This window comes from Echinops telfairi, unplaced genomic scaffold (genome assembly GCF_000313985.2).
Source record: "Echinops telfairi isolate 266 unplaced genomic scaffold, ASM31398v2 ScPeMD7_7427;HRSCAF=8465, whole genome shotgun sequence".
Lineage (NCBI taxonomy): Eukaryota > Metazoa > Chordata > Mammalia > Afrosoricida > Tenrecidae > Echinops > Echinops telfairi.
The window spans coordinates 4662697-4687870 of NW_022111327.1; the positions used below are offsets into that span (position 1 = coordinate 4662697).

Sequence of the window (25174 nt, forward strand, 5' to 3'; positions counted from 1 at the left end):
ACAGGCATATGATGTGATTGAAACTTCCATGGCTTGGATCAGGTAACCTTTAGTTTTCAAAGTGGCTCTTTGCTTTTGAGCATTTTAAAGAGAACGTTTGTAGCAGACTTGACCAATTCAATATGTTGTTTAAATTCCTGAGTGCTTCCTCCATGAACATTTACCGTGGATACCAGTAAAATAAAATCCTTAACCGCTTCAATCATCTTTTCTCCTTTTCTTGCGATTCTCCCTATTGGTCCAGTTTGAGGATTTTTGTTTTGTTTATGCTGAGGTGTAATCCAGACCAGCTGGGAAATATAGTCTTGATGATAGAAATGAAACTGGAGCTCACATGATAGAATTTTGCGAGACCAACGTCTTCTTCAAAGCAAGTAACCTGTTTTTCAACAACACAAATGGCCACTATACAGGCGGACTTTTCCAGATGGAACACACAGAAGTCAAATTGAATATGTCTGTAAGAAGAGACCATGGAGAAGTTCAATATCAGCACCTAAAACCAAGTCAATTTCTCATATGGAAGTTCAGGCTGAAGCAAAAGAAAATTAAAACAAGTCTATGAGAGCCAAAATACAACCTTGAACCTATCTCACTGAATTTTGAGAACCTCTCAAGCGCAGTTTTCATTCATCGAACACTAATGACAGAAGACCTGAAGAGTTCTGGGATGATATTAAGAACATCGTACACGAAGAAAGCAAAATGGGTTATTAAAAAGGCAAAAGAAAGACCATGAAAGAAAGAAAAGGTCAATGTGGTTGTCAGAAGAGACTGAATCCTTCTCAGGAACGCAGAGTAGCTAAAACAAATGGAAGAAGTGGGAAGTCAAAGAGCTGAATGGGGATCTTTCAAAGGGCAACTCAAGAAGACAAAAATAAAGTATTATAAATGAAATGTGCAAAGACTTGGATTTGGAAAGCCAAAAAGGGAAAACATGCTGAGCATATATCAAGCTTCAAGAATGGAAGAAAAAGTTCAAACTTTCAGCTGAAATATTGAAGGATTCTATGAGCAAAATATTGAATGATGAAGGGAACATCAAAAGATGATGGAATAAATACACAGAGTCCCTGTGCCAGAAAGAACTCAACAACACTCACCCATTTCAAGAGCTAGCATACAATCAAAAGGCAATGGTACTGAAGAAAGAAGTCCAAGCTGCAATGAATGTATTAGCAAAAAATAAAGAAACTGGGGAAAGAACTTGTGAGTCTGGTGTTTGGAAATCCGAGGATTCTTTCTGTGTTCCTTTTTAAGTCCCACAGGTAAGGGAAGTGGATTAGAGGGATGCTATGTGTGATTACACAGAACAGAATGCATAAAGTACAACAGTCCCTGGCAAACCTGGACATCTGCCCACCTGCCCACAGGATAGTGCTGGACACAGAAAAGGTGTGAAATAAGAATTTACTAACTTTTTCAATGATATGTGTCTAAGGAGGAGGTTGTGATTTCAGGGCATTGGCCAAACCCATTTGCACCAGAATTCCTCATACAAAAATAACAACAGAAAACCACTCGAGTGAGGGAGGGGCAAGGGGGGGAGGGGGAAAATGAGGAGCTGATGCCAAGGGCTTAAGTGGAGAACAAATGTTTTGAGAATGATGAGAGTAACTAATGTGCAAATGTGCTTGACACAATGGATGGGTGTATGGATTGTGGTAAGAGCTGAATGAGCCCCCAATAAAGTGATTTAAAAAAAAAGAAAACCACTCGAGCATTTAAGTAAAATGCTACCTAACTGAAACAGACTGAATTCTGTTAAAATCTAAGCAAACCAAAAGCCAAACTCACTGCCATCAAGTAAATTCTGACTCATAGTGGCCCTATTGGACAGGATAGGTCTGCCCCCGTGGGTTTCGGAGACTGTAACTCTTCATGAGAGATGAAACTCTTTCTCCTAACGATCATCTCAACCCCTGCTTGGAATGGACTTTCATGGGATTGACTATTGCTCAAAAGAAGGGGGCCGTTAACTAGCACATAAAATATTATTAAAAATCCCTCACATATTTGCAGAGCTTTGTAATTTTCTAACTGCATTTCCTGCCCGTCTTCTCAAGGGAGAGAATTAGGTCAAGCATTATCTACATTTTATGTATAAGAAAAACGGAGGCTCAGAAACGTTGTGTCTTTCCCAAGGCCACACAGCTAGCATCAGGCACTAGCTGTCCCTCCCATCACAGTAAGCAATATGGCACTGACACCAGGATACTTTTAAAAAAATCATTTTATTGGGGGCTCTTACAGCTCTGATCACAATCCATCCATCCATCCATTGTGTCAAGCACATTTGTACGTCTGTAGCCATCATCATTTTCTAAACATTGTCTTTCTACTTGAGCCCTTGGTATCTGCTCCTCATTTTCCCCCTCCCTCCCCCACTCTTCCTCCCTCAGGAAATTTGTGTGGGAACGTTCAGAAATGTGATACTCGGCTTTTGCTCTCTCTCCCGCTCTCCCTTTTTGTACTTGAAAAGTACAAAAGGAATACACTGTGATAGCAAAAATATTGTAAAGAACAGAGCTGTATGGAGAGAGAAAAAGGAATTCCCCATTTTCTCCTAAGTAGGGTTATCACTATACCGATTCGTACAAGCAACAGCAGCTAATCATTTTTCTCAGACCTTTTGTTATGCACACACACATGCCTTGGTCATGAAGGAGTTATATTATGCATATTATTCCATACTTTGCTTGTGTTCCCCTCGAAAATTATTTAAAATTTCTCGATGTTGCCATGTACCTGTACAGAGCTACTATATCTAATTTAAGATTGGCATGGTATTTCATACTATGGGTGTACCAAACTTAATGAACTATCCTGCTATTGATCATTTCTTAGGCCACTTCCCATTTCACACTATTATAAAGAATAGTGCAATTGACATCCTTTTACCTATATCTTTGCCCACTGTGCTTATTCCTGTAGACCAGTGGTTCTCAACCTTCCTAGCACCACAAGCCTTTCATACAGTTCCTCATGTGTGGTGATTCTCCAACCATAAAATTATTTTCTTTTTTATTTTATTTTTTTTTAAATTATTTTCATTGGTAATTCATAACTGTAATTTTTACTACTGTTATGAATTGGGCGACCCCTGTGAAAGGGTCATTCGACCCCCAAAGGGGTCACAACCCACAGGTTGAGAACCCCTGATGTAGACTGTTGTTAGCTGCCATCCAGTTGGCCTGCAACTCACGGCAGCAGTATAAACAATGAGATCGAACCATTGTGATCCATTGGGTTTTTGCGACTGATTTTTGAAAGTAGATTGCCAGGCCTTTCTTCCTAGCCTGTCTTAGTCTGGAAATTCTGCATAAACCTATTCAGAGTCATAGTAACATGCAGCCTCCACTGACTGATACATGGTGGCCATTCTGGAGGTGCATTGACTGGGAATAAAACAGGTCTTCTGCCTAGAAAGTGAACATTTTACTGCGGAGGCACTGCTGCCCTCCTTAGTTACTTCGAAATGGAATTAATGGGTGAGAGGATATGAATATTTTAATTTAAAAAATATATTCTGCAAAATTTTCCACCAGAAATGTTTCGCAATCTAGGCCTCCAATTTTATTGGTTGACCAAAGAAAGATGGAAGGGGAAAGGGTGAATCAGGAAGCATTGAGCTTCTGTTCCTGGTGATGGAGATTTGGGCAATGAATGCTGATAATGGTTGGACAAACGGGATTTATGTAATTAGTGTCACTAAATTGTATACATGAAACATCTTGAGTTGGTAGTTGTGTTAAAAATCTGTATTTTTCAATAGCAACAAAAGTGTGCAAAAGTGCCTGCTTCACTACCTTGTCAGCAGTGAAAATGTTCAGTTTTTTAAGTAGTACAATTAATATCATGAGTGAAAACTGGTATTTCATAGTTGTTGGAAGTTACAGTTCTCTGAGGGGGAGTTTTTTTCGTAGGTTTCCGGGCCAAATGTGAATTTCATGCTTGCAGCCTTAGCCCTCTATTCTATTGGATCGTCTGTGGTTTAGTATTGTCGGAGTATTATTTTCTATATTATTAATAATAACTGTCCACAGTCACCTGTCAGTTTGTTGTACTTGGATGGCTTTCATGTTGATGTGATGCTAGAAGTCATGTCACTGATATTTTAAATGCCAGCTGGGTCACTCATAGTGGACAGATTTCAGCCGAGCTAATAGGAACAGGCTAAGACAGACAAGGAAGAATTGGTTATCTACTTAAAAAAACAAAGTCAGTGAAAACCTTATAAATAGCACCAGAACATTGTCTGAGGTTGTGCCAGAAAATGGGCTTCTCCGGTTAGAAGGCACTCAAAATCCTATTGGGGAGAGTTATTGCATGTAGCCATTTATACTCAGAATGTAGAATGTATGAAGTATGAATCTAGAAAAATTGGAAGTCATAAGGTGAGATGGAATGGTGGAAGATAGATTTCCTAGGCATTAGTGGATTGAAAGGGACTCGAGTCAGATATAGTCTACTCTGACAGCATGACCAAACTGAAGAGAAATGACGTGCATTCATCATCAAAAAGAATATTTCAAGCTCAATGCTGAAGTACATCCTGTCTGTGATGATAGGATAACATCCATACACTAGAAGGAAGACCAGCAAATACACTTCAAACGTATGCACCAGTGGTACTTCCGTGAAAATCTTGGGCCTTTTGGAGACTCCGTGGACTCCGAAGTAAAGATAGATCCAAGACAGGAAAAGGTTGGTATGGATCTCCAAAGGACCACCCTACAGGAGCCCTCCTCCGTCAAAGATCATTCTTAGATGATGTCTCTTTATTGCCTTGTATGAAACTCACAGTCAGAAATGTAGTTGGTGCAATAGAGCTCTAGTTTCAACAGTGCAAGCAGATTGTCGAGTGCTGATGGAACACCCCTTTAAGTCGGCTTCCGTCCTCCTAATACGGGGCTGATAACTGCTTGTACAGAGGAGGGAGGGTATTTCTGGGAGGAATCAGGATGGAAAGGAAAACATGATTTGGGACCATGCGATATTCTGGTACGAAGGCCCTTCCTAATAGTCTCCAGCATCAGAACAATTATGAGGCTGGCACAGGACTAGACAGCGTTTTGTTCTGTTGTACAGAGGGTCACTTTTAGTTGGAACTGACTTAACACCAAGAACAACAGCCAGGGCCTTCCTTAGGGCAAACTAAGGACACAAGAAGCCCTTAGAAAGTATAGAAAAGAAGATGCGTGTCAAAGACATATCCTATGAAACTCATACAAACTGTTTGAAATCCGCTCATTGCTTTTTGGGGAAAGTTAAGTTTCTTTATGTTCAATCGAGTCTTGGGAAAGGAAAAGGAATTTCTTTCTCTGGCCCCTCCTGCCCTGCCTTATGTGGTTCAGCACTCAGACTCCAGCCAGGGCTAGACTACGCATGACATATGTCTGGGAATGAGCCGTCTATATATAGGATTGTTTCTGTAGAAAGGTGTCTTCTTAAGCCCAATACATTTTGCGGGGCTATACCCTTTCTCAATTAGGAATAAAAGTTGGTCCCTGTCCTCGCAGTGCTCATCGTCAGAGAGGACTGGCCGGTAGGCTCAGTATGATAGTCACATGGGAGAGCGCGGGTGATCAACACCAAGAATATACTTGGGTAGCAAGAAGAGGAAGGCAGAAGTTCTTAATGGAGATGGAAGCCACCTGGAGCCAAGGTTTAAGCATCAAATGTGAACATGGAGGGTCGAGGACAAGAAGGAAGCATGCCTGACAGGAGTAAAATGTCTTTCTGAAAAGTAGTGGCAAATTAGCGTGGGGTCAAATATTTCCTGTAAATTAAACTCCATAAAACCTATCACTTGCAACTTGCACATTCTTCATGTGACTGAACACTTTGAGGCAATCTATCTTAACAGGAGTTTTCAGGTGGATGAATTTAAACGTGACTCAAGTACAGATCAGATCGCAGAAGGCCTGGAATTCAGATAAGGATTTGATGAAAGAGTCCATATTGGGTGTTAGTGAAGATGCTCATTCAGGGTTAGAACCTTGGTCTGGGCCAAGCACACGGGGCGAAGGAGGAAGACGTTGGGAAGATCGTTTATGAAGCTCTTACTGTAGGGATGAGGGGCTGAGTGCCTGGGCTCGAGCGGAAGCAGGAAACTAGAGAAGGTCCAATCTGAGAGCGATTGTAGAAGTGGCCTTGACAGGAGCTGGCATATGGGATGAGCCAGAGGCATCCTTGTGTTTCTCCAGCTAATGAGGCCTGGAAGAACTCTCCTAGAAATTCACAGGCACATGAAAACCTAGCTCTACAGCCTCATGAACCCCCCTTTCAAGAAAACCCTCGAGCACTCAATTCTGCAATAATTCAGATTCATCTGATGGACGTCTTCATGCACCATCTATGTATTCACTTATCCGATTTTATAAAATTAGGGGAGAGAATAACTGTTGTAAGGTTTCTAACCTGGAGGAGCCAAGCGTGCAATGAATTCTACTGACAATTTGGGGGGAAAGCTGTTCTTCCAAAAAGTGTGACGCCGTCCAACATGGGTTCACACCGAAATGGTTTCTTTTTTCCGCTCTGTAACTCTGTGCCCTTCCTGCAACCCCCCCCTCAGGAGGAACCCTTCAAATACCCATTTACTAACCTAATTAGCAAAAGGGAGGGAGGGGCCAGGGCGTCCAGCCTGGGGCATATTTGAGCTTCATTAGCCTAGTCCGCTTTTAGGGGCATCCATTCTCTTCGAAGGGGAGCTTTTCCCCTCGAGCAAAACTTTTCAATAAGATCGTTTCCCCCCCTTTAAAAAACAAACAAACCAAGAAAACCGTGTACAAAGAGCTCAAAGAATTTAAATCCGGGGGTTTATCATTAACACAGTTGCAAATATATCAAGGATACACGCCCCACGAAAAATGTTTCAAAGAAACCGAGGAGAAAGGTCTGTGCCCACGACGCAGCCTCGCAGCCTCCAGCGGCTTGTTTGCCCGGTGATGCCCAGCAGATAAGGCGGGCAGCCTCGCTGCGCGGGCACACGGAAGGCAGTGTGCAGCCGGCCTCGTCCAGGCGAGCTGCTCTCCGCGAACCTCCCACCATGGCGTCCGCACGCCTGCTGGCCTTCCTCCTCCTCAGCCGCCTCGCAGGTAAGGAAAGGGGCGCCGACCCCCTCCCGAGAGCCCGGGCGATGGAGTCTTCCTGGTGAACTGAAATTGCCCACATTTCCCAGCCACTCCATCTCCCCGGGCCCGGCCTGGCGCGGCCCCCCAGCCCACCCCGTGCCTCAGAGGAGTGAGGACGCGTAGATTGAGGGCAAAAGAATAGTCCGGGCTTTCCCTCACACCTGCCATGCGGATATGTTTTTGGTGAGGTGCTTTAGGGGGTGGGGGGCTGCTAGAGGCAGGCCTGCACCGACTTATTGGCTAGAGCTTCCGAAGTTAACTGTTGGCGGGGTGGGGGTGGGGGGTTGTGGGAAAAGCGCAGCCATGTTACCTGACGCCGTTTGGAAAGAAGCCGGAGGGGGTTTTACGCAAAAACTGCCCTCGGTGTTGCGGGTCTGGGGATGGAGGTTGTCTATCGGGCTTGAGGTTTTCCTTTCAGCTCGGGGTGATGGCCTGGCCTTGCTTCGGCACGTCGGGCCGGGGTCGGAGGCCCTGAGTTGCTTACAAATTGGGGGTGGGGGTGGGGTGGGGAACGGCAGATTTACTGCGTCATTGTAGTTTTCTAAAGGAGTCCTGGGGGCGAGGTGGGTGGTTCGAACCCACCAGCTGCTCCCCGGGCGACCGACCTGGTGGTCTTTCTCCGAACGCTGGACAGCCATGGAGGCCCACAGTGGCAGCTCTCCTCAGCCCAGAGGGCCCTTAGGAGTCCGAAGGGACCTTTAGGCCGTGCGTTGGGTTTCCTCGGTAACACGTCTTCGGCCGGGTCTTTTTTTCTAAGCCCAATTCCTCCTAGAGAATGTTTGCGTTGAGTTGTTGCGTTGTCGTCCTAGGAGAGTTTGGGGGATTTGAGCAGAAAAAACATGGTTGCAGACAAAATCCGCATGTCGGCTAGACACAGGAAAGCTCACTAATTCAGAAAAAAAACTCTTGGCTAGTCTTTCAAGCACCAGATACGTTTTGAATTCGTTCTTACAGGTGGTGTCCATGGTACAGGCCTTACTCTTGCTTATCAAGAAAGGGGATTTTTCGCCTAGGGGCGTGGCAGGAGAGGATGGGGGGAACTGAGGAACTAACGCCCATGAGCACAAGAAGAGAATGTTCTGAAATTGAATGTGGTGATAACAGATTGCCCAAATCGTCATGATAAAATTGAACAATTAAAGTGAAAAATATGTGAATTATATCCCAATAAAACTATAGTAAAAAAAGAAAAATTTTAAAGTGGATTTTTTAAAAAGCCATCAGTAATAGTTAGTGAGCACACAATCTAATGATGCTTACAAGGCATATTTAATGACGTAAGAAGAGATTCAGGATAAAATATTAAGCAATAGATACAGGAACCAACATACAGGATCATTCTGATTTTATAAAACTATTACCCACATTACTAGGTTATATACCAAATGCTAATGGCAGTTGCCTCTGGGTTATGAGATTCTAGATGATTTTGATCCTGTTTCCTGGCTTGTGCATATTTTGAGGGGTTTCCACCAAGGATGTTGTACCATTTTTTCACAGTTAGAAAAAAGCCTTGCTTTTCAACATGATAGAGTGTTTAGTCCCAGGCTTTAAGTACTCATTGCTGAATGTTTAGACATAGATGGTGTACAGACGCAGGCCTTACCAGAGGGCTAAACTGCATCTATCCAGGGAACCGACCAGGCCTTAGAGGCCTTTCCTACAAACGACCATTCCCAGTTGTTTCTAGCCTGGAAACAAATCTCTATTTTCCCTTTCCCTCCAAGAATATTCATTTTAAACCTCAACTTTAGAAAGTGCAAATCTTTGTCATTTCGTAAAGCGTTTCTAGTCATTAGCGAATTGGGTAGACCCCTGGGCCTTCTACGTTAACCCTCTGAAATGAGTCCTGTTGCATATACACTAATTCTAGGAACAGTTGCCAGAATGGTCCAGATTGCAATCTATGTTATATATATGATTTTTACGAATTATGAACATATGTGAAGTTAGCATAGGAAGTCTGGAGAACATATAAAAGTATTACAAAGACTGGCCAGAAGTTTGGGTGAATTTCTTAACATTGATCCCTTTGCTAATGTATCTATTACTTTGCAAAAGTGAGGTTATATCTTGAATATGATGTTCTAGCCTTCCAAAATTTATTTTTAACATGATGTCATAACCCCACGTGCTTGTGACTTTTCAAACGAGGCCCACTTAGAGTGTTCAATAAGTACTTTCAAGGTCGTTTTGCTTTAATTGCTGCACTAATTTTTGTTGATGTAAAGATTTACAGCCTCGTAAACCCACAGGGACAGTTCTTCTTGGTTCTATAGGGTCTCTTGTTGGCAATGAGTAGGTATAACATCTCAACAAAAACCTTACTGCCATGAGTCCATCAGTTGAGCCAGCTAGGGCTCTGAGATAACTGATGACGATTCTATCTCTGTGCAATCTAATGTGCTCCCTGGATTTCATTCCTGGTCATCCAGAATTTAACATTTTGATGTCAAATCTTGTACCCACACAATAGGTACTTTCTAAATATTTGTTGAAAGAATTAATGATTGTTCCCAAACTATATAATTCATAAATGATTTTCATATATATATAATTTTGTGTTTTTATATAATATATATAATGTCATATTGCAGTAGAACTAAATAATTCCAAACCAAACTTACTGCCATTGACTCAATTCTAACTTATAGCAACCTTCTAGCACAGAGCAGAGTGGCCCTTGTGGATTTCTGAGGCTGTTCATTTTCATAGGACCAGAAAGCCTCAACTAAGTGAGATGGATCTGGTTTTAATCAAAGGTTTTCCAATGGCTTCTTAAGAAATCTTCGCTTAAATTCCGATTGAAGAGAATGAATTCTAATAAAATATTTCTTCTACAAAACGTTCATGTATATTTTTCTAAGTACTTGTCATATATATACCTGCCGGAAAGGTATGTATTTATTGTTGTTTTTATTTTCTGCAGGCAAATGGTATGCATTTTAAAGCCTCTACATATTTGGGTTTGGGGGTTTACAGTCAAATCCAAAACAGTGAATATTATTTGGATCTATTCTTTCCCAACTCAAAAGCGACACCGTTATAACTGTAAATCAAATCACTTTTAATGCATCAAGTTAAATATTGTCATTTGGGGAGTATTTTTTCCTGTAGTATAGTAAGAGAATAATAAACCACGCAAAGTGCTTGGCAGATTGTAGGCATAAAGTAAATGAATGAGCCATCATTAGCAAAGCAGTAGCCATTTAAATGTCTTTTAATAATGTTGATAAATATATGCACCTTGGATCATTTCCTTTGAACATTGGATCATTTCCTTTGAACAATAAGTACTAATCTTTAAAAAGCAACCACACATACTCCAATTACATACAGGTCTATCTGGGAGATATTATGGGTTCACTTGCAGACCACCCTCAATAAAGGGAATATCGCCATAAAGCAGGTCACATGAATTTAGGGGTTTCTAGAGCTTACACTATACTGTATCCTAGTTAGTGTGCAAATAGCATTGTGGAAAAAGTCTAAAATACGGTGAGAATGAACAAACTGTGACACAGACAAGAAGGGGTGGGGGGAGGGGGCACAGGTTGTTGAATAAATGATGCCTTAAGACTTGGTGGTATAGTGGCTACTCGTTGGGCTGCTAACACCAAGGTTAGCAGTTTGAAACCACCAGCCGCTCTGTGGAAGAAAGACAGAGACTTTCTACTCCCATGAAGCGTTACAGTCTGGGAAACTCACAGGCGCAGTTCTACCCTGTCTTCTAGGGTTGTTATGAGTCAGAATTTACTCTGTAGAAGTGAGTCTTTAAAAAAAAAAACTTGCTAGGTTCATGGTGGTCATAAATCTTCATTTTGTTTAAATAAAAATTTTAAAAGGCAGTATCTGCCAAGTGCAATAAAATGGTCTGCCTGTGTGCATCTTTCATTGTTGTTGTTGTGTTCAATTAAGCCAGGCCAGCAAAGGAAATTCAATCCTAGGTTTTAAACTTTTTATTTATTTATTTAACTATGATCCTGCCAACTTACAGATTTTTCAGACTTTTTCAGTATTTAAATAAATTCTTGATTTAGAATCAATACAAAACAAGGACATTTTTCTTCCTGAAACTCATAGAAGCATCTTTGGTTTAAATCCATCAGTCCCATGTGGCTATCTAAATTTAAATTTATTAAAGTTAAGTAAAATTAAGAATTCAATTTTCCAGATTTACTCTCTCTCACTCCCACTGCTACCAATTCCATGCTGACTCATAGTGACCCCTGTGGGTTTCCGAAACTGTAACTGTTTACGGGAGTAGAAAGCCCAGTCTTTCTCCCATGGAGCTGCAGTGGTTTCAAACTGCCAGCCACATGGATTGCAGCTGAATACATAACCACTACACCACCAGAGCTGCATGTAAAATGGGCTAGTCATTTTATAGCGGTTCCTCAAAATGTTGATGACCGTGCTCAACTCACTACCATCTGGTCTATTGCAACTCATGGTGCCCCCAGAGGGCAGAGTAGAACGGTCTCTGTTGATGTCCAAGGCTGTAAATGTTCCACTAATACAGAAAGCCTCGTCTGCCTCCTGCAGAGCAACTAGTGGATTTGAAATTCACGACAGGATCCAGCCATTCCAATTATAGGCATATATCCCAAAGAATTAGCTCCCCAGGCTAAGGAATATTTTGAGTACAAAATAGGTGCTCAGCAAATATACATTGCTGGGAGCCCTGATGGCATAGTGGTTATGCATTGGGCTGCTAAGCACAAGATCAGCGATTTGAAATCAGCGACTTCTCCAGAGAAAGATGAGGCTTGCCCCTTCCTGCAGAATTACAGTCTTGGAAACCCACCGGGGGCAGTTCTGCCCTATCCTGTGGGTCACTGGGAGTCAGAATCAATAGCAGGGAGGTTTGTTGCTTGTTTATTTGGCAGGGGGGGGGGCATCACAGCTTTGTTCAGTGCTTGCTTTGTGTGAAAATGGTGCTTACTTGCCTGTTAAGCCCTTTTGCTTGGAGGGGCCCTCAAAACTTCCTTCCCTGATCACAAATCCTCACCCAAGCTAGAAATCAAATAATACCTCCCCAAACTGTTTTCTGGAAAGCTTCAACAGTCACCCAGTACTCAAGTCTATCTTTTTGTATGTGGCCAATTTTAAGTCATCATTTCCACACAGCCAGAGAGGTGGCTAACTCCCAGAGAAATGGGATGGACAAGAAAGGGGCATTTCACTTTTTCCTGTGACATTCTCATTGCAAAGGGTTACTTACTGCTTAAAGAAGGTGACTTTTCTTTTGGGAAGGGAGTTCGATGGGAAGCCACAGAGCTGTGGCGACACAGTGAGTTATGCTGTGGGCTGCTAACTGCAAGGTTGACAGTTCCAAACCACCAGCCGATCCAAGGAGAAAGATTCAACCCCCTTAAAGAGGAACAGAATTGGAAACCCACAAGGGGAGTTGTACCCTGCCCTATAGGCTCACTATGAGTTGGCAGTGACGCAAAGGCAGTGAGCAAGAGATCCCTGGTGGTACGGTAGGATATGCATTGGGCTGCTACCTGAAAGATCAGCAGTTCAAGCCTACCTTGGAAAAAAGATCAGACTGTGTCCCCCCAGGTTTATAGTCTCAGAAAGTCAACATATGGACACTATACATCAGAATGGACTCCATAGCAGTGAGTTGTTTTCTTTTGCTTTTGTTTGTTTGTTTGTTTGTTTGTTTATGGGGAAGTTGACAGAATGGGGAGGAGAATGTTGGGAAGAGGAAAATGATACAGAGTTGGAAAGTGCTGCATTCTCTCTGCCCTAAACCACTTTTCTCAATTCATCACACCATCAGTGACCAGGTAAGTGGTTAGCCTCCAGCAGGGAAGCAGCTGTACAGAAGACAGGGCTATTGAATCCAGGAAACCAGAGAGAATTACCTCAGAGGTCTGTTCTCTCCTTTACATTTTTCAAGAGGTTAGTCCATCCACTAAATTTCTTTTGCCTTGCCACTGTCATGAAGTAAGGAAAAGAGCTGAAAGCAGTCTTAGAATATGCCAAATTGGGAAGGGGAGCAGCAATGTGTCTTGCTGCTCCTGTCACAGGCTCTGTGTCCTCATCTCCCCATCACCCCGACCCCGACAGGGAGCCCTGCAGGGAGCTAAGGCTCTCCCTCCAGCCTCTCTACACCAGAAAGAACATCTCATTTGAGAGCTGCGTTGTTGTTGTTGTTGTTGTTGGTGGTGGTGGTGGTGAGAAAATACACACAGCAGAACATATGAGGGTGCTTCAAAAAATTCATGGAAAACAGGACGAAAAGGTAATGGATGTTCTCCACGTACTTTCCCTCAAAATCCTATGGACAAGTGTAGGGGGCTATGCCTGGTTGGGCTGCTAACCATAAGGTCAGCAGTTCAAAACCACCAGCCACCCCAAGGGAGAAAGAAGAGGCTTTCTGCTTCCCCAAAGATTTATAGACCCCCCACACCTACATAGGAGGCAGTTCTACTCTGTCTATTGGGCTGCTGAGTCATAATGGACGCAATGGCAGTGAGTTCTTGTCATTGTAATTTACCGATTTCTACAGGTACAATTTAATGACATTGACTACATTTTTTTGTTAGGCAACCGTTCTCACTCTCCTTTACTGAGTTTTTCTCCCTCATTTACTCTTTTGCGTTATTATTGTTCATTTAGTCACATGTAGATAGTTCTTAACAGTTCATGATGTTCAAGGCAGACATTCTTTTTTTTTTTTTCAAGTGCATTTTTTCCTGATAATTCTTTTTTTTTTTTTTCTTTTTTAACATTTTATTAGGGGCTCATACAACTGTTATCCCAATCCATACACACATCAATTGTGTAAAGCGCATTTGTACATCGTTTCTCAAAACATTTTCTCTCCATTTAAACCCCCTACATTAGGTGCTCATTATTCCCCTCCCTCCCCGCTCCCCCCTCCCTCATGAGCCCTTGATAGTTTATAAATGGGTATTTTGTCATATCTTGCCCTGTCCGACTTCTCCCTTCATCCACTTTTCGGTTGTCTGTCCCCCAGGGAGGAGGTCACACACAGTTCCATGTAATCGGTTCCCTCTTTCCTACCCATTCTCCCTTTACCCTCCCTGTTTTGCCACTCACACCACTGGTCCTATAGGGCTCATCCGTCCTGGATTCCCTGTATTTTCAGTTCCTATCTGTACCAGTGTACCTCCTCTGGTCTAGCCAGTCTTGCAAGATAGAATTCGAGTCATGGTAGTGGGAGCGGGGAGGAAACCTTTAGGAACTAGAGGAAGGTTGTATTTCTCATCATTGTTACATCGCACCCTGACTGGCTCATCTCCTCCCCGAGACCCCTCTGCAATGGGATCTCCAGTGGCCTACTAATGGGCTTTGGATCTCCACTCCGCACTCCCCCCATCATTCACTATGGTAAGATTTTTTGTTCTGATGATGCCTTACACCTGATCCCTTCGACACCTCGTGGTTGCATAGGCTGGTGTGCTTCTTCCATGTGGGCTTTGTTGCTTCTGAGCTAGATGGCCGCTTGATTACCTTCAAGCCTTTAAGACCCCAAGGGCAGACATTCTTTACTAGTCAAGTTAAACTATTGTTTGGCTTGAAGGAGCCCTAGTGGCATAGTGGGTTATGAGTTGGGATGGTAACCACAAGGTCAGCAGTTCAAAACCACCAGCAGAGCTCTTCATGGCAGAGAGATGAGGCTTTCTACTCCCGTAAAGTTACATTCTTGGAAACCCACAGGGCAGTTCTACCCTGTCCTCACTATGAGTCAGAATCAACTTGATGGCAGACAGCTGAGATTCTTTGGTTTTCAGACATCAGGAATTTTTTTTTTTTTTTTAGTTTAGGGTTTAGAGATTATGTCAGGGCAATAGTTTCAGGTGTTTATCTAGCCTCCATGTTTCCAGAAAGTCTGCATGAAAACTCAATTCTGCAATCCCCTATTTTGATCAGGATTCTTCTATAGAATCTGTGATCAAAATGTTCACTAATGGTAGCCTGGTACCATCCAGTTCTGCTGATCTCAAGGGAAAGGAGGCAGTTTTTCTGAGAGGCTATTAGCCATACATTCTTTAACCTCCTTTTATTTCTGACTCTCCGTCATTTTCTATTGCTTCATGTAAAAAGAGAGTAATTGTTGCTTGCAGAGAGCATTTCTTAAACTTGACCTTTTTCAGCACTTACTTACCAGTCCTATAACCCATTCTGGAACACTATTCAAATCTCTGACTTTGAAATGGATAATCATCAGTTAATCAGATGCGCCAGCACTTCTATAGTGTTAAATAGATTATCATCTCCTATTGCAACCCTTTGACAAATCCTTGTATATTACTCAGAAATGCAAGTACGATAGCAAGCTGGAGTTATAGGAAAGAAGCCCTTTGGTCTTCCTCCAAATCCTCTGTGCAGCTAATACCCAAAACAAAACCAAATTCACTGCCATTGAGTTGATGCCAATTCATAACGACCCTATAGGACAGGGTAGAACTGCCCCCGCCTGTGAGTTTCAGAGACTGTAACTCTAAGGAAGTGGAAAGCCCTGCCTTTCTCCTGAGGAGCGGCTGGTGGTTTCAAACTGTGGACCTTGCTGATTAAAGCCACACATGTAACCACTATACCACCAGAGCTAATACCTCACTCTTTCCTAAGGCCAGCAATGCTCAACCCTTTTTACCTCTTAACACTTGGGAGAGATTTCTGGTGTAGCCATCGATGGATGGTGTGGACGTTTCTCTCAGTTTCTCCATACTAACCACAACAATAAATACGGTAAATAAGGCAAGAGAGAACTGAGGGGAAATTCTTTAAAAAAAATCATTTTATTAGGGGCTCATACAACTGTTATCACAATCCATACATACATCAATTGTGTAAAGCACATTTGTACATTCATTTCCCAGGAAATTGTAAAAGGTGATGCAAATACAGAAAACTGGTTTGAGACCCAAGGACTGGCAAAACAGCATAGAGGCCTCTCCACTCACCAAAAAGAAAAAAAACAACAACATAGCCCAGTCCTAGCATTTCATGATCCCCAAGCTAGCAAGAGAACGGCGCACGTTGGCTCTTTTTCCCACCACAGCAAACGACAGCCCCTCTGACAACACCAGGGGAGCTGCACACCACTGGCCAGAGGAGTTCATCAGAAGTCCCACTGACAATCATGAACAAAGGACACTCTAGCCTTTCCGGTTGGGCATAAAATTCCCTTCTTTTGCCTAGAGATACCAAGTGGGAGGGTGGAAAAGGAAAGAGGGTACAGCCACAGTTGTCTGTGTGACATACATTCTGTTATTTTCCCAACCTTACCCTCTACCTGAGATGTCTTTATAAGCACACTCTGCTCATCTTCTTTTATATGTTTAGCATAAATCTTAGGGGAAGGGCATGGTTGTCCCCCCCAAAAAAAAGTAATGTGCGCGGTATTTGTGTAAAACTACATTCAATATGTGGCTCCCTTTGGGAAATCTCTTGATCTCTGCAGTCCTGAGCTACAACGTCTTTGTTTCAGAGCAGCCAGGGGCATCAATAGGTGTAGCCTACTGTTGTGGATTGAATTTTGTTCCCCCCGAAAGTTGTGTTTGGGGCCTAGCTTCTGTGTTTGAGAATAAAACTCTGGTTGGAAATTGGGGTTTTCTTTCGTTATGTTAATGAGGCCACTCCAGAGTCTCAAAGCCTTCTGAGTGGCGCCTTATAAGAAGAGCAGGCTGGACGTAGAGACAACACACACCCCTTAGTTTCTCAGGGCTGTTATAACAAATACCACAAGGGGGGACACAAACAAACAGAAACTTATGTCTTACAGTTTAGGAGGGTAGACGTCCAAATTTCAGGAACTAGCTCTAGAGCAGCGGTTCTCAACCTGTGGGTTGTGACCCCTTTTGGGGTCGAACGACCCTTTTACCGGGGTCACCTACAACCATAGGAAAACATAAATATCTCACAATATATAATTACATATTATTTTGTGATTAATCACTATGCTTTAATTATGTTTAATTATGTTCAATTTGTAACAATGAAGATACATCCTGCATACCAGATATTTACATTATGATTCATAACAGTAGCAAAATGACAGTTATGAAGTAGCAACGAAAATAATGTTATGATTGGGGGTCACCACAACACGAGGAACTGTAGGAAAGGGTCACGGCACTCGTAAGGTTGAAAACCACTGCACTAGGGGAAGGCTCTCTCTCTCTCTCTCTGTTGACTCTGGGCCAAGGACCTTTTCTCTTTGATTTCTGACTTGATTCAGGGGTGATGTTCATGTGGTATGTATCTTGACCTCTGTGCTTCCTTCTCCGTGCCTAATCTTCTCATTTATACCATAGACATATGAATGCATATAATACACTATCCTTTAACTTGAGTTTTATAAATCATATTTGATATGATTGAAATAACAATTATACCACCATCCCTCTCAGTAGGGCCACAGAGAAAGGATGATAATTCCAGGGTGCAGTGCAGCACTGATGAACCACAAAATTATCTGCTAGTTCTTTAATATTTCCTCCCCTTACTATTAAGGCTGTTATTTCTTTTACCTGATTAATTATGTTAGTTATACATGTGTGCATTTGTATACTAAGATTGTTCGGTACATGAAAGTCAAGATAGATAACCCTGCAGAAACAGTACAGGAGTAATGGTTCCCTGAGGGTATGGGAAGAGAGGGTGGGAAGGGGGAACTGGGGAGCTGATAGCATTGATGACTGTATAACTCCACTAGATGGGATTGAACAACAGAATTCTATGTGAATGGATATATTGGATTATTGGATTGCATAAGATATGTCAATGAATCTATTATAATAATAATAAAAAATTATAACACCATAGCATACTCAATGCAGTAATATTTGAAAGTGGAGAAGGTATATGGGCCCAAATGGAAGGGAGACTTACAATAGTAGACCGTTGTGAGTTTCATATGTATATTGGAATATCCAGTGTAACCACTATGAAGACTCTATGGAGATGTAGTTAAAGCATTTAAAATCACTATAGAATCATAAAAATGGTTATCCACAAGAAGGCAAGAAAAGAAAATAGGAAGAAGAGTCAGATCAAGAATCTAGAAAAAGAAAAGAAAGCAGACAGAAGGAAATATTAAGGGTAAGAGTTGATATGAATGGAATTAAACAAAACTATTGAGAATAATCAGTGAAACAAAAAATCTGGTTCTTTGGCAGGGGGAGGGAAATCTAAATTGATAAAACTCTAGCAAGATTGGCAAAAAGAGATAAGACACACATAAAGTATATCAATTGAAGCCAAAATATCATTTGATAAAATCCAGATACCCGTTCTGGATTAAAAAACAAACAAAAAAATCCTCTCAGGAAGTAAGACTAGAGGGTCTTATGAAGGACAGAATTCAGAAAAGGAGAAATGGAGATAGGAGACCCATGAAGGAAGTGTAATAAATGAGAGTACATGAAGGGACTGCAATGGGGGAGTTTAAGCAAAATGCGCATGAGCTGTGGAATGGAAAATGGATGATCTGCCCTTCCGTTTTCACCTAATTCCCAATTAAAAAGTCAAAGTAAGAATAAAAGGAATAGAAGGTATATTTGTTGCCATAAAAAATTACCAAAACCTGGGGGGCTTCCAACAACAAACATTTATTCTGTCATCGTTCTGGAGGGTAGAAAACTGAGAAATGGGAATAAGCTTGGTGGGTTATATCGATGTCCATGTCCTGAATGTGATATTATAGTACAGTTTTGCAAAATGGGTGTGGAGCCGGGTAAAATGTATATGGGATTGTTTTGTCATATCTCTTAGAACTGCATGTGTATTTACAATGATCTCAATACAATTTTAAAATGAAATTATTGAGGACCCCAAGAAGCTTTTACTGCATGGGTTATTTCTATTTACTGTATTAGAATGGAAAAACCAAAAAATGGAAACCCAAGTATATGCACACCCGCATTCTATTATCTGCGAAAGTAATTACAACATTAGCTTCTGGAAAGCTTTATCCTCATGAGAGGATGAGCGCGAGGGGGGAAAATCGGTATTATTGTGAATCTGTTTTGGCCTTTCAACCCCCACCAAATGGTTGTAGGGATAGGATAACAACACATCCCAGTTTTCCTGGGACTTTCCCGGTTTTAGAAACGCAAAGTCCTAGCAAAAAGGGATGGTTTACCTGAAGTGTTCTGATTTTAAAACAGACGTCCTCACTTCTCTGGAATCCACTAAGCCCTGGCCAAACTGCTCACCAGGCTTTTTTGGGTCCTTGGAACCATTTGGGGACCCTTTGTGCTGGGCCGTCCCTGTGACTCCCCCAGTTGCTTGCTCCACTTTCCTCTCTGGTCCTCACATTGCATTCCTTCAACAAACTATCCTTGAAGATGCTTTATAATGACGAAGTCTCATCAGCATGTGGATACTAGTGTGTGTGTTTGGTTTTTTATGCTTATCATTTCAGGTCCGGTTAGTATGGAGGTGCAAGTGACCATCCCGAATAGTGATGTGAATGTGACTGCTGGATCTGATGTCACCCTGATCTGCACCTACACCACCACTGTGGCCTCCCTGGACAAGCTCACCATCCAGTGGTCTCTCTTCAAGGAACCGCACCCCATTTCTGTAAGAAAAGAATTCTTTATCCCCAAACCATTTCCATTCTGGTAGTTCTCACTGAAGACTGTTCCGGGCCCATGACTGGAGGCACAGTCAGCTGCTGACAACCATGGCCCCACCTCAGATAAAAAGAGTTTTAACAGAGCTATTTCAAGAAGAGCCTCATCTTAGTGGCTTGGATTTTGTTTTCATATTTAGTTTGGTTTCATAGTCTGTTACATCACCCATTATCTCAAGCCTCTGTAGGTCAATGTCAAGTGTATCATGTGTTCTGGAGTAGATGAGAATGAACCTCAGAGTTCACAGGAGAAGAAAGGGCTCTCCCCCACCCCCACCTCCACAAAGAACTGCTTGACAATTGTTTCCAGTGAATCCCCAGTTCAAAGGCATGTCCTATTTGAGCCACAGGTCTCTGCCAGGGATATGCCTGCCAAAGGGAGCCAGTTCTTTGTACCCAACTGGTGAAAGAGACTCACCAGTGGTCAGAGAAGTGTCCCAGCCATGACAAACCCAATGTAATCGAGCAGCTTAAGGCAGGCGAGAGCATAAGAGTTGGGGTGGGTAGACATACCATCCCAGGCCGGAAGATGCCAGAGGAGGGTGGGCAAAAGTCAAAGGCAGGGGAGGACTCTACATGCAAGTGGACTTCTCAGGTTTCCTTTATTTGACTTTGAGGATAATTTCTTCTTGAAATCAGCCCAAGTGCTCAATTTATATAGGTGAAAATGTGTGTTTGTGTGTGTGTCTCACACATGTACATGCATGCCGGAACTCAATTTTGGAAATCCAAAATTATCCATGATCCAAAACAGGGAGTCAAGGGAAGAGATAAATCAGTGTGATTTAAAATAGTTGCATGTGGTTGAGATGGACTGTGAAGGAAAAAGATGCGGGTTTGGAGAAAGATTGAGGGTGAACAGGTTGGGTAGGCTGAGAACACTCAGGAGCAGAGGTGGAACCAAAGGAGAGTATAGGCTTGGAGCAGCCGACCTCAGTGATGTCACTTCATTGTTACTGGCTCTCTGGGGGTACTGTGTCCTCTTGGGCAGAAGGCTTGAACAGGCAGTTAGCAGAAAGCACCATGGAGAAGACCCCATCAATACCACCACCCTCTAGAGGTAAACAATTTTTCTTGCTACTGCTTACCTTGGACAAATGCCTGAATCTCTCTGTGCCTCTCTTTACAATATGGTTGCTCTCCTACATTTCTTTTTTTCTCTCCTACATTTCTTGTGGAGGAGAATCAAATGACATAATTTATGTGAAAATACTTTGGAAAAACATAAAGCCCTCTAAGATTTCTGCCTTGTACACATCGTTACTGATGGTATCATTATTCTTCTCCCCCTCCTCCTCTGCCTCCTCCTCTTCCTCCTCCTCCTCATCATCATCATCATCAACAGCAGCAGCATTAATCATTCTCCTATTTCCATTTCCCACAAAGCCCCAACTCAAGACGTGGCATGTTGGAGTCCAGTGAGATAGCTACTATTTCTTTTACAGTTTGCTCTTGTTAGATTATGGATGGAAATACTCACAAAATGTTTCTTCCTTTATATTCAATTCCCTGACTCACTTTTCAGCAACTTCATTCTCTTGACTTTAAAGTCCATAGTTTGCCAGTAGAGGCTAAATGTAGAGAGGCTTTGCCAATATCTTGAGGGGTGTGTGTGTGTATGTGTGTGTGTGTGTGTGTGTGTGTGTGTGTGTGTGTGTACTTGGTACTAAAATCAAAATGTCCTCAGCTGCCGTGGACGTCAGACCAGGCCAGGCTGAGTTGAACAACACACATGCTTCCTTAGGCTTCCTCTGACACTGTACTGTGAGGAGTTGGGAGCTGTAGGGGCCAACGATCTTGTCACCAGCCATGTGCTTTTGTTCCTGATCTGCAGATGCAGGTCAAGAAGATGTAGGTGATTAAACTACCCTGTTTCCCTGAAAATAAGACAGTGTCTTATATTAATTTTTGCTCCCAAAGATGCGCTAGGTCTTATATCAGGGGATGTCTTATTTTTCCATGAGGAAGAATACAATACCCATTTATTATTTATTGTTTTATTAAAAGAGACCTTGCACTTCCTGTCTGCTCTGGCTGTGCTGAAGAGTTACGGTAGCTTCGTGGGGGCCTTATTTTCAGGGAGGTCTTATTTTTGGGGGGATGCCTTATATTTCAGCGAGAGGCAAAACTGTAAGTAGGTCATATTTTGGGGGGATGTCTTACTTTCGGGGAAACAAGGTAAGTAGGACTGAAGCTCAGGACAACTGTTTTTTTTTTAATTGAATCATTTTATTGGGGCCTCGTACAACTCTTATCACAATTCAGGACAACCCTTAAGAGCAAGTTAAGATGAACATCTATGAACACATAAGTGTTTTTCGAGCAGCTTATTTACTTGCTATTTGCCTTGTTCTCCAAGATATCAGGCCCAGCTGCTGGCCCATTAAGAATACGCTCCTTGGTTTTAAAACATTCCAGACACCCCTCCAAATGCATGAGACCGGCGTTATGCCTGTGTCCTGGCTGCATGGAGGACAAGGTGAACCATCCCCACAAAGCAAAGAGTCTCTTCCTCCTCTTCTCCTGTTTTGTTCTACTCAGATACCCCTTATGACCATCTTTAGGTCTTGACTGCAAGAGAACTGGACTGCCCCCCTTCTCCCATCCCATACTTCATAGGTCTGGGCTCTCTCTGCTTTGCCACCTGATTGGAAGCTAAGTGGGAACCTCCCGTTTGGTCTTCGTTCTAGTCCTTCCTCTGCCACTTACTGGCTTGGAAAAGTCAATCTTTCAGAGGTTCCATTTTCTCATCTGTACAATGGGGCTATCGATTTACCAAGCTCATAGTTTGACTGTGACAATGACAGGGGATGATGCTTGTCAAGTGCTTAGAAACCTTTTATCTAGTAAGCTATCACTGAATGTTAGCCATTATTATTATTATATTATTATTATGGTCTAGTGCCCCTCTGGTCCCATTGAAGGACCCTCTGGCCCATTTGATGCCTGCCCGGTTTGGAACTCCTGAACATACATTCTAAGTTGAGTTGGCATTTTTCAAAATGGAATTTGACCTCCCTTTTTACTTTGTTTCTTCTTTGAGTACTTGTATACATTTGAATCTCTGCAGGGCATTTTGTGGGTTCATCTAAGGACTGCTAGGAGGACAGTTTGAAGATGCTAGAAAGAGACGTTTCTATGATTTATGGGGGAAAAGATGTTACCAGACTGACCACTGAGTAATTTGATTCACCACCGGGGTTGATGTGGCAATCTACCATATAGCATTCGGCTCTCAGATCCACCATTTCTGCTCAAACACAGCACAGCTCGTGCCTCAATACTGAGGGTGTGGAGGAAAAGGCAGTCAGTCAGTGTCTAAAAATGGCGCATGCGAGAGACGCTCGGGGAAGATGTAGCTGGACCTCTCAGGTAAGAACTACTATTGGTGTGCTCTTAGACCCCTACTGGTGTGCTTCTAGGGTTTGTCTTACGACAATGGCACTAGATTTGGGAGTGGGATGGAAAGGTCTGAGTTTGGTGAAAATCCAGATCAGGATAACAACCTGGCAGAACTAGGACCATAGTGAGTTTGCCTTTCTAATAACTTCCTTCAGAAAGTCTGGGGCCCCGATGCTGCTCAGAGATGGGCAGCGGCCAGCTCCTGCCATGGGCCATATTTTTCTCCTCCCCCAAATTCTGTGTGAAGCAGAAATGGTCGCCAAGACCTGGCTTTTCTCACTACTCAGAGGAGGGTGGGATCTCTTACTGACATTTCCAGCCAAGGGGGTCTTTGGATGAATGGAGACTTCCCACAAGACTCATGAGCAGGGGGCCAGGATATTCGTTAGCACGATCTTCCACTCAAAGGAGTCCTCAACTCGGGAAATAAGAACCGCTTCAGGTGGTCAGTCCCTTAGCAAGGACTCTAAGCTGAAAACTCTAGGTTCCAGGGTAGGCAGGCTGACATGGAAGCGTTGATGGGTTTAGTGTCCCTCCAGTCCCCTTGAGGGCCTCCAGTTGTACCAGCCTGTCTCTGGTCAAACCTGCTCATTAACAAACAGGCATTAGCTCTGCTTAGCATGGCTCTCTTAGAAAATATTTATTATTCTAGGATATTCATAATGGACGAAATCCTCATCTCCCGAACATACACACAGCCTGGACCTGATCTTTCTCAGGACCTGGTGGCTTCATGTTTTCTGGCTGCTCAGACTCCTACCCTGGCTTGTCCTCTACGAGTAGCAGTAAAGCAATTTTTTTTCAAATGAGAGAAAGGAAGGTGCCGCCTCCTGGGGGTGGGGGCAGTGCTTGAAAATGTGGGGAGGGGTCCTGGTTTCATTGTTGTGATTGGGAGTCAATCAGTACTGGCATTTAGTGGGTGGTGGTGAGGTGGTTAAGCACTCCACTACCAACAGAAAGGCTGACTGTTCAAATCCACCAGCCACACTCTGAGAGAACAATGTGTCCGTCTTGAAACCCTATGGGGCAGATCTACTCTGTCTCCTAGGGTCACTAAGAGCCAGAATCAGTATGGGCTGTGGGACACAGGACAAAATGAAACAAACAAGCATGTCAATATCATCCTCCTGGAGAAGCCGGCCCAGAGCTGCCTTCCCCAGCCATCTCCCATCAGTTGGTTTATAGAGTGTCCCACTCAAGGTGTCTAGTCTTGCTCACTCTGATAAACGAATCCTATGCTAAGCTACTGGCAAGAGCTCATTTTGTTCACCTTTGAGCAGGGACTTCATGTACCTTCACTTCAGTGGCAACTGAAGTGGTGGCTATCTTTGGCCAAGGGCAGGCTGGTAAGAGAGGGGTTGGCAGGGGAGCGAGTCTTCCTTTTGGTGTTCTCTTGCTGCCATGGGACATCCTAACAACCCCTGAAATTCAGGCCAGAGAAAATTTTGAACTGAAGACTATCACCACCCTGCACGAGACCCCCGCCCCAGCAATCCTCCCTCCCCATACCCCCCACCACATGACCAGCCACCTCATGAGTGGTGCAGGAAAGCAGGAAACTAGAAAGGGAACAATGGATGGCATTCTTCAGACTTGCATGCCCTCCACTCTCCCAGAAAGAACCTGGAAAAGCCACTCTGGAAGCATCTGGTAGCTCCAAGTCAAAATCAAAACGAAAGAAGACCAAATTCTTTCCATCCTGGTCTATATTTCAACTTTCTAGTTAGAGAGTGGTGTCTCAAGACTGAGGAAAAAGCTTTATGGGATAATTCGGCTCCCAGGCATGGCTTCATGTGGACAGGAGCTTGTCACAGGGCTGGGTATAAGCAAAGACCCACGTGACCTACAACTCCAGCTGGCAAACGCTGAAGGCCTCAAGGGGCGAGTTTATTCAACAGGAGAATCCTCCTGCCAATTGCCAGATGGACCATGCTGTAGGAGGGGATGGCATGGCCCCCCAAAGGGGAAGGTTTCTTTGGGGATCATACTCCTCACCTCAGGCAAGAATGGAAAT

General features: G+C 43.1%; 1 protein-coding gene across 1 annotated transcript in view; it reads left to right on the forward strand.

The window, feature by feature from the left end:
* The first annotated feature begins 6983 nt into the window (after window positions 1-6983).
* The window catches only part of VSIG1 (V-set and immunoglobulin domain containing 1), a 39464-nt gene continuing 21273 nt past the window's right edge, over window positions 6984-25174 (forward strand). The window contains exons 1-2 of the mRNA XM_045298589.1: window positions 6984-7100; window positions 19546-19706. Of these exons, the coding sequence (XP_045154524.1) occupies window positions 7052-7100; window positions 19546-19706 (210 nt within the window). The 5' untranslated portion in view covers window positions 6984-7051. The remainder of the gene's footprint in view (window positions 7101-19545; window positions 19707-25174) is intronic.